The sequence below is a fragment of the Mya arenaria genome, chromosome 4 (assembly GCF_026914265.1).
Source record: "Mya arenaria isolate MELC-2E11 chromosome 4, ASM2691426v1".
Classification (NCBI taxonomy): Eukaryota; Metazoa; Mollusca; class Bivalvia; order Myida; family Myidae; genus Mya; species Mya arenaria.
In genome coordinates, this window is record NC_069125.1 from 45,513,592 (window position 1) to 45,522,814 (window position 9,223).

A 9,223-nucleotide genomic window follows, 5' to 3' on the forward strand; every position below is an offset into this window, starting at 1 on the left:
TTCAATGTCATTCCTGTTTCTGTTTCAATTTCCTTGTAACTTAAGGTGGAACGCGACTATGAATTTTTTTCGAGATACTGTCTGAAAATTGGTATACGAATAGAAGAGCCCAGTTAGGAACTGTTTTTACTTTTTCAATATTCGAAATTGTTTTGAAACTACGAGTCTTCAAAACATGCCACTGACGTCAATTTTGAGACGTATGTCATATATTTGCGTTCCAGCTACAATAACCGATATTTTCATCAATTTTTCGTTTACCGCTATGAAATTTCAACATCAAGTGCGTATTGTGAAAACGTTTTCGCTCATATATTTTTCGTTCTCTTATTTTACGTTTTTTGTATTAAATGTGTCTAAAACGTCAAATTTCGCGAGAAATACGGCGTGGCGTTTCGCTAAAAAAATGCGCCTTTCTTTATTTTTTGTAAAAACTGCTCGTTTAATTTTTGATTTTTTTAAATATGTTTATTTAAAATTCTATTACAAAACGCCTGGTATCAAAAAAAGTATACCTCACCGACTTCGTTTTTGAATAATATTACTTTATATAACCCCTATACCTGTTTCCCAATCAAAAAAACCCAACGTATTATAGTGAAACGTTTAGAATGACAGTTGACGTTTAGAAATTTTCTCAATACACATAAAAAATGTTTCAATTTATTTGGTCTATGCTGATTAGTTCCTTGTTGATAACTATTCAGCTTCAAAAAATACCACAAAAAACAGTTCTACTACTTTATTAGTTATATTTGTTTTAGAACTGTATCAGAGAGTTGTATGGATAAAACTTTAGATTAAGCAACAACACTGTAAATCTACCTTGTGGCATACATCACTTACACAATTAAACTGAAAACCAGAAAATTGACAGAAATCTGTATTGATTGTAATATGTACAAGCGGATCCAGGCGGGGGTGCACCCCGCCCCTCCCTGCACACAACGAACACATATGCATGTATATACATTACAGATATTTATAAACATTTTATATTTCAGTTGAAATACAATGTTTAAATTGCTAAAACTATCACAATTTATATGATTAATGCAGTAAAATGCTGTTTGATTTTATTAATCACTGCTTTGTTTTTGTCACTCTCGCCTTGTTATTTTGATTTTCTGATAATAGCAAACTAATCCCACACTCGGGATTTCTGTTGTGCGCTAACTGCAAGTGTTCGTACGACAGACCACTATTGGCAATTTTATTTGCCATGTATGGAGTTATGCTGGATGTTCCCGTACGCAATTTACCTTCAAGGATAGAGCGGTTGCCACTATTTATAATCATAGAAACCATTTCGTTGATCGAAACGAAATTCGAAATTATCGACCTTTTTCGGTGATATGAAAATGTGCAAGTATGGCCGCAAGCGCAACAATGTCCGCTTCTGCATCATGGGCGTTGAAAGTATCGGCGGAAAACGTTTCATACAAATTAAAGTATGACTTTAAACTCGGTCTTTCTTTTCTTAGAATTGTAAGAGTGTCAGTAAACCCATATATAAGTTCTCTAAATTTTGGCAATATTTTGAATTTGATAAGATAATTTAAGAGTATTCTATTGTCAAATGACTTTCCACTGTGTGCAGCGAGAACAATATTTTCTTTATCTAAACTAGAAAGTCAGCCTAAAAAATCACGCAAACCATCGCCAATAGTTCCGGCATGCATATCCCGACCATTTTTGCGCAAATAACGGTTTCCATTTATGTCCCGTTTGACCGTCAACGAATTGACGTTCGATGCTTTAGGATCAATATCGCCATCTGGCAGAAAGTAGCAACTGAATGATGTGTCATCACTCTTTGCGGCCAGCTGTAGTATCTCCGCATTTTTCCCTAAACAGGTGGTTTCTAAATCGAACAATACAATATTTATATTTTTCTTCTCCAGGTCATCAGTTGCTTTTGTTATCATATCTGGAATATCCAGTATGTCTAAATCACTACTGTCAAAACCACAGAATGATTCGTATGATGTACCTTCTTTAATTTCGTCAATTTTCGCTTTAGTTGATCTTTCAAATTTAAGTTCAAGCCTTCTTCTTTTAGCATTTATGGAACTTTTGTACATTTTTTGCCGTTTGCGTTCTTCGTTCATTTTCTTTGAATACATCTCTGTGTGTTTTTGTGGCGTTAAGATTTTTTCATTTACAATCTCGTTAATGTACGAGTATCTATCATTAAACTGTAACACCGCTGCGGAAAGGCGATAATCAAAGCTTTTACTTCGATTATAATTTCTTGATTTTGGCGTCTTACTCCACGCAGCGTTATTGAGTGACTCGTTTGCTTGAGAGCTGCCTGTCGTACGTAATTTGTCCGCATTAATTATGTATGGCGCTAGTAAATTTTCAAGCGAAATCTTCAAGTGAGTGTCCTGGAGAGGTGCACCGAACGGAAGGTTTCTGTGCCCGGCATCAGCTCCACCCCTCGAACGGCACCATTCTCCACAGTTTCCATGCTCGCCATACGTATGTGGCACGATCGTCTGCAAGGCACACATCATCTCCCGTTCACTTTTGTCTGCATTCTGTTTTATGGCATACGTGAAGTTTTTTAGAAAGCTGTCGCGGACTTTAGCTGTAAGCGCCTTATGACATTTCTGCACATTTTCTAGCTTAGATCTAACGTTTCTTTTTACATGGCCGATGTCCGAATATTTTATTCCGAAAGTTCCGGGTTTACTTTTAGTTTGATATGCGCAATGGAGCTGGAGTCATCATCACCTATTACGGCTGCATATTTGAGGCCTTTAGCTCTCGCCCTCGTGTGCAGCTCAACCGCTATATCTGGTTCCATTGCTTTTGCACTCTTCGACCAGTTTTTACGACAGTCATGTGTTTTTTTTCATGTTTTCGATTACATTGGCTACACGTTGCGCATCGTTTTATTCGTGAAGAGAAATCTAAGCATTTCTGTGTCTGCACACCTATGACATGACCCCATCCTGAAAACGAATGACAAAATTTGTATAACAATAGATAATTAACATTACATCGACAAACATTCAGCACGGCCCTCATAATCATTATTCTATAATTAGGCCCAAATGTTGCTGTTTAGAAGATTTTACAAGAACAATATTGTCAAGTACTAATCAAAACAAAGATTTGGTAGAAAAAAGGTTTCATTGGAAAGTCCAAGCGTCTATTGCTACTGCTGTTGCGGCTGATTCTACTTCTGCCACCACTACTACGAATTTTAATATTATAACTACTGGTGCTATTGCTACTGCTTTTATTAAAAATGATTATACTAATTATAACAACAATAATTTTTATTACAAAAATAATTAGCACAATCATAAAAATAATTGTTTATACCGGAAAGGTTGTTCATTGCACGGCCGCGTTTAGACCAAGCTGCATCCTGGCTTACAGTAACGGCTGTTGGTGCGTCCCCTGCCGGACCTGGTACCGTCTGTGGCGGAGTTTTAACTTAAAAATTAGAAACAACAATCATACATTTGTTCAACTGTTAGATTTGATTATACGTATAGCATTCTGGTAATTTTTATTTCCACTATAAAGAAAATTTCCAATGTAAACGCGTTGAGAGTCGAAAAATATGGAGCACAATTTTTATTATTATTATTATCATTATTATTATTATTGTTGTTATTATTACTGTTATTACTATTATTATTATTATCATTATTTTTATTATCATTATTATTTTCTAATAATATTTATAGTATTTTCTCGCAGTCATTTTATTACTGAATTATTACTGAGTATTTCAAAAACATCATGGTGAAATTGACCTTTGGACTTCGACATAAAAAGCAATAAATGTTAAGATATGAACCAATACATACACATGTTAAACATGGCTTCTTATGTTGGGCTTCTAGGGTGACAAACATTCATTCTCATTATAAGAAATCGTACCTGTAACTTGGTCATGATGTACCAATCGGTTTAGGGAAGATTCTCCGCTAACACGGACGTGTCCACAAATAGGAAAGGGCCCGATGTTTCGTTTGGATTGTCTGAAAACATTGAATTTATTAAACTTAAAACAACATTCCCGTTTGGTATCATATCTCAAAGGGCCCAAATGCGTTCTCTTTTTCAAGACGGTGTCTTTAATATGACAGTCACCTAGCCCCCCCCCCCCACCCGACCCTTTCACCAACCCCCTACGACGCGATTGTGGTGGTCTAATATCTCGGAGTTACTGAATCCCACCACTTATCGTAACTTGTTATTATCATCGTAATGTATTTCAAATATAACACTACATTTATCTGATACGTTTGGGTTCATGCGTTTTATGTCGTTTTATATGTATTTTTCTTATCGAAATCCAATTACTACACGCGTTGGTTCAGTAGAAAATATTAATACCTGTTCAGCGAAGTATATTTATTTATTTAGTTTCAAAGTTGACATACGATAATTTACCTGTTTCAAGTATAATCATGGCTTCGTCAAAGGAAATTTGGTCGTCTTCAGGTGGAGTACCCAATTTAGTCACTTCTTTTTCTTCAGGTGGAGTACCCAATTCAGTCTCTCATTTTTCTTCAGGTGGAGTACATTTACCCGTTTCTGTCAATAATTTTTCTTGCGCACATGCCCTGTTACAAGAGTCACGTGCGTGCCTCTCTACTAAGAGTCCAAGAACTCGTTCCATTTTTTTTTTAAAGATTTCTGGTGTATCCCTGGAATTCCAAGAGAGGCCAGGAAGCCATTTACATGTGTTGGCCCTATGCCTGCATGCAGCATTCCTGAAATTTGTTTTGGAAAAAGGATTACAAATGAGGTATGTTGATTAAAGAGCGAGTACTAATAAGTTAAAATTATGTTAAAGATGAAATACTCAGTAGTATGCATGTATATCAAATATTTTTTTTTTACATATTTCTCGTACAATTAGCGGAGTTTGTTTCACATTAAAGCTGCACCCTCACCTTTTAACCGTTTTTACAACTTTTTTTTTTTTTGCAAACAAATGATTAAAGATCGTTGACGAAAATACATATCGCAGATTTTCATATTTCCAATCGAAAATTAGTTTCTTAAGGCTTATTTAACTCAAATACAAAATGAACACAATCCTATACTTAATATCTTAAATAAAAATAACAAAACAACATAAAGACATAGGGGACTCATACCTAAAGACGCCTTGATATTTACTGTATACGATCCATCCTTTCCTTTTGATCGTTTAGATGTTTGTATCTTGTTTACATCTTGGCAATGCCGACAACGGAAATGTTACTTGAAAGCAAGTCCAAACTTATGTTCTTCCACAAAATCCTTGAACCTCAGTTCCCTTTCACAAACTTTACACCCTTTCGCAAACTGCTTGAAAAAATGCTGAAAGTCTACAATACGCCTTCTTGGTAAATGCTCAAAATCTGAATTTGTTTTATTACACTTTGTAAAGTGTTTAGATTTCTTTACGGTACATTTTGAGGCAAATTTGCCCTTCTTGCGCTTTCCGTGATCCATTATTATAGGAAATGACGTACTTAAACGTTACAAACGTCTTCATGACGTCATTATCATACATTAATAGTTTGGCGTACTTTTTAATGTCTTTCAAACTATGCATAATTATGCGATATCATCTGGTTTGTTGATTTTTCTCTTTTGGGGTAGGGGTTATATAAAGTAATATTACTCAAAAACGAAGTCGGTGAGGTATACTTTTTTTGATACCAGGCGTTTTGTAATAAAATTTTAGATAAATTTATTTTAAAAAATCAAAAATTAAACGAGCAGTTTTTACAAAAAATAAAGAAAGGCGCATTTTTTTAGCGAAACGCCACGCCGTATTTCCCGCAAAATTTGACGTTTTAGACACATTTAATACAAAAAACGTAAAATAAGAGAACGAAAAATATATGAGCGTAAACGTTTTCACAATACGCACTTGATGTTGAAATTTTATAGCGTTAAACGAAAAATTGATGAAAATATCGATTATTGTAGCTGGAACGCAAAAATATGTTATACGTCTCAAAATTGACGTCAGTGGCATGTTTTGAAGACTCGTACTTTCAAAACTATTTCGAATATTGAAAAAGTAAAAACAGTTCCTAACTGGGCATATGCTCTTCTATTCGTATACCAATTTTCAGACAGTAACTCGAAAAAAAAAAAGTAACATCATTGTTTCAAAAGCAAAATCGGCGTAACGTCAACAGACGACGTCGAGTTATGGAGTGTTGTGAAAATGTGCGTAGGCCTTCAGATGTCGCCAGCAGAAACCCTAAAGCTGATGAAATGGTCGACAACGCTCTCACCTTTCGGCAAAACGTTCGTATATAAGTGGTATGAGCGATTCTGCAATGGTAGAATCTCTATAAAATACGACACCAGGGCCGGCCAGCCAGAGCAAGAGAATTCGAATATTGATCGGATGAAAGATCATATCTACAAACACAGGCGGGCAACAGTGCGAAGTATTGGAGATGACCTGCAGTGCGTTCAGTAGGGTGAGCGTTTTCCGCGAACAAGTGCTCGCCATGCAAGCGCTTTGTTGAACGCTGCGTTTTTGACGACCGTTTGCAAAACGGCGGATTTACTTACAAGTATATTGATAGACGAGCTGTAAGACGCTGATGACATGCAGATGACAGATGCTATTTTGTCAATGAGCAGAGATAGATCAACAATGACACTTTCCACAGGTTGGGAAATGAAATAATGTTGTAGCATCATTTAATGATTTAAATATAGGACTTCTATAGAGTTTAATTTTAGATTACAAAACAAATTCTGTTGGATTCGCAGCATATACGTAAATTTCATCTATGGGAAATTGTGGAACTTTTTGCATAAATATTGTCGGGGATTTATATTTCCACACGTTATATAATCATTTTTCTGTATTGATCCTTATCTAAAACCCTTTGGCATGGGTATATAAGCTTCTCCCACCCCCATCCTTATCAAATTCATTATCAACACTTGTTATGAAACAACATTATCATGTAAGCATTTTATCTACAGGTGCTGCCTTGATGTCTGATGACAGTGGTGATCCTGTCTGGGTAGAACGATATGCGGAGGAGGTTGTCCCGTTGTGTTCGGATGGAACGTATAGGTCACATTTCAGGATGCATAGGTCCACAACATGTTTTATTTGAAGTAAGATAGATGTTTAGATACTTTGTTTTTCTTTTTGGAAAGAGTATACAGTTTTTGCAATACATCTTTCTTTGCTCAATACTGTAAAATTAAAATGTTTTGTCTATGTTGATGGCATTGGCATAAATTATTATTCGAATGCTCACTAAGCGAAATATATTGGTGTTTTTAAACAGATAAGGGGAAGAAGTTATATATGAGCTCTTTAATAAATGATCTCCTACGTGTTATGTAATAATATTTCAGGACCTGTGTAAAACTGTAGGGCCACTGATGGTTAAAGAAAGATCTCTTAACTGTGGAAAAGAGGCTCCTGGCAACTTTGTGGCTCTTCATTAATCAGGAATCCTACAGGGGTGTTGCAGACAGATTTGGTCTGAGTAAAGGTATTTGAAATTCAGAAATAACTGTATAATAATGATTCTTCTTTAATAGAATGAAGAAAATGCCCATTGTTCTGTCAATGTTCATGGCATAAACATTTTCATGTTTTTCTGACAAACGTTAATGAAATGAATTTTTTTTTTTTAGTCATATAAAAAAAAATGTTGTCAGTATGAGATCTTTCTATTTTTCACCTCAAGGGTATTAAATGACATTATGTATGTAACTTGTATCTACGCTGTTCATGAAATGTTCCTTTTAGTGATCATTTGAAGAACGAAATTACACTCTTTCAATTAAACAAACAAATACGCCATAATTTTTTAATACATAAAGGAAGTGGCAGAGGGATTTATGGCTAGGTGTGTTTTTCCTGGTGTTGTTGGTGCCATTGATGGGACCCATATCCCAATACCTGCACCTATCACAGAACACAGGGCATCCTTCATTAATCGAAAGGGGCTTGCTAGCATGATTCTTCAGGTGGTGTTCGACATCAGCCTGAAGTTTCTGGATGTGTTCACTGGATGGCCAGGGTCTGTTCATGATGCACGAGTTTTCAGGAACAGTCCCATCAGAGAAAAGATACACAATCTTCCTGAGGAGTTTCATGTTTTAGGGGACTCAGCTTATCCTCTCTCAAAACATGTTCTTGTTCCTTACAGAGACAATGGTCACATCAACAACACTGAGAAGAAGTTCCAACAAGTGCCACTCCTCAACTCGGGTTGATGTTGAAAGATCTATTGGTCTATTGGTCTGTTGAAATGAAAATTCCGCCGGATGAAAGACCTGGACATGCAAAAGGCAGAAGAAATCCCAGTTGTAGTTTCTTCCTGTTGTGTTCTTCACAATTTCATTCTGGACCATGAAAATGATTCCGACATTGTCGCAGATCCTACAGATGATGGTGTGGAGGAGCAGGCTTACAATGGACTGGTGTCATTGGATAGTGTAGGAAAAAAGGGAGATTGCTGATAGGACTGTGATGTTGATGTTCTAATGTAACTATTAGCTTTTAACCATTCTCTGATGATGCCTTCAACAGGATGGACGGAGAATGTGCTGTCGACCGTTTAAGCTATTAACAAGGCAACCTTAGTACACACGGACCTTGAGGCTCCGGCAGTTGATAATCAACAGTGCTTGGTTTTGGATGGCGAAGATCAGCATCTACATACCTATTACCTTTCAACCATCCTCTGATGCATGCTAACCCGCTTGTAACATAGCGTCAAGATGGACGGTGAATTTGCTGTATACCGTTTAAGCTATTAGCAAGGCAACCTTAGTAAAAAAGGACCTTGGGGTTCAGGTTAGGATAGCTTTATTGGACATGCAATTTTCAAAAAGTATGTGACTGAAAAACAGATACCTTCACATTCCACCATGAAGTATGTATTAACTGAATTTAGACTAAGGCAACGCTTTGACAGATAAACAAAGATTAAACTGTTATACATATGCAAACATTTTTTTGCACACATATATTTTATTTTACAGTAATTTAAAAGAACACAACATTTTGAAACTGGTACAATGGCGAAATGTCTGGAACACAAGGTGGTATAACAATGAACATTTGATCTTCCTGTGATAAATTAATACATATAAGTTTTTTTGGGGGAAAATAGGCACAACATATATACATAATGTTTGGTAATAAGCTGAACAGTCTAACGATTTCTATTTTTCATGCTTTACCATGATTAACAAAAAATTA

General features: G+C 35.9%; 1 protein-coding gene and 1 pseudogene across 1 annotated transcript; one reads left to right on the forward strand and one right to left on the reverse strand.

Moving 5' to 3' along the window:
- Positions 1–1,634: 1,634 nt before the first annotated feature.
- LOC128230849 (uncharacterized) lies at positions 1,635–4,740 on the reverse strand. Its single transcript, XM_052943290.1, has 5 exons — positions 4,640–4,740; positions 3,904–4,004; positions 3,337–3,450; positions 2,699–2,841; positions 1,635–2,543 (listed from the first exon to the last, which is right to left on the reverse strand). Exons 1-5 carry the CDS (start codon positions 4,738–4,740, stop codon positions 1,635–1,637), a joined length of 1,368 nt encoding a protein of 455 aa, XP_052799250.1.
- A 1,459-nt stretch (positions 4,741–6,199) lies between these two features.
- On the forward strand, positions 6,200–8,478 carry LOC128230850 (putative nuclease HARBI1; annotated as a pseudogene).
- The last annotated feature ends 745 nt before the right edge of the window (positions 8,479–9,223 follow it).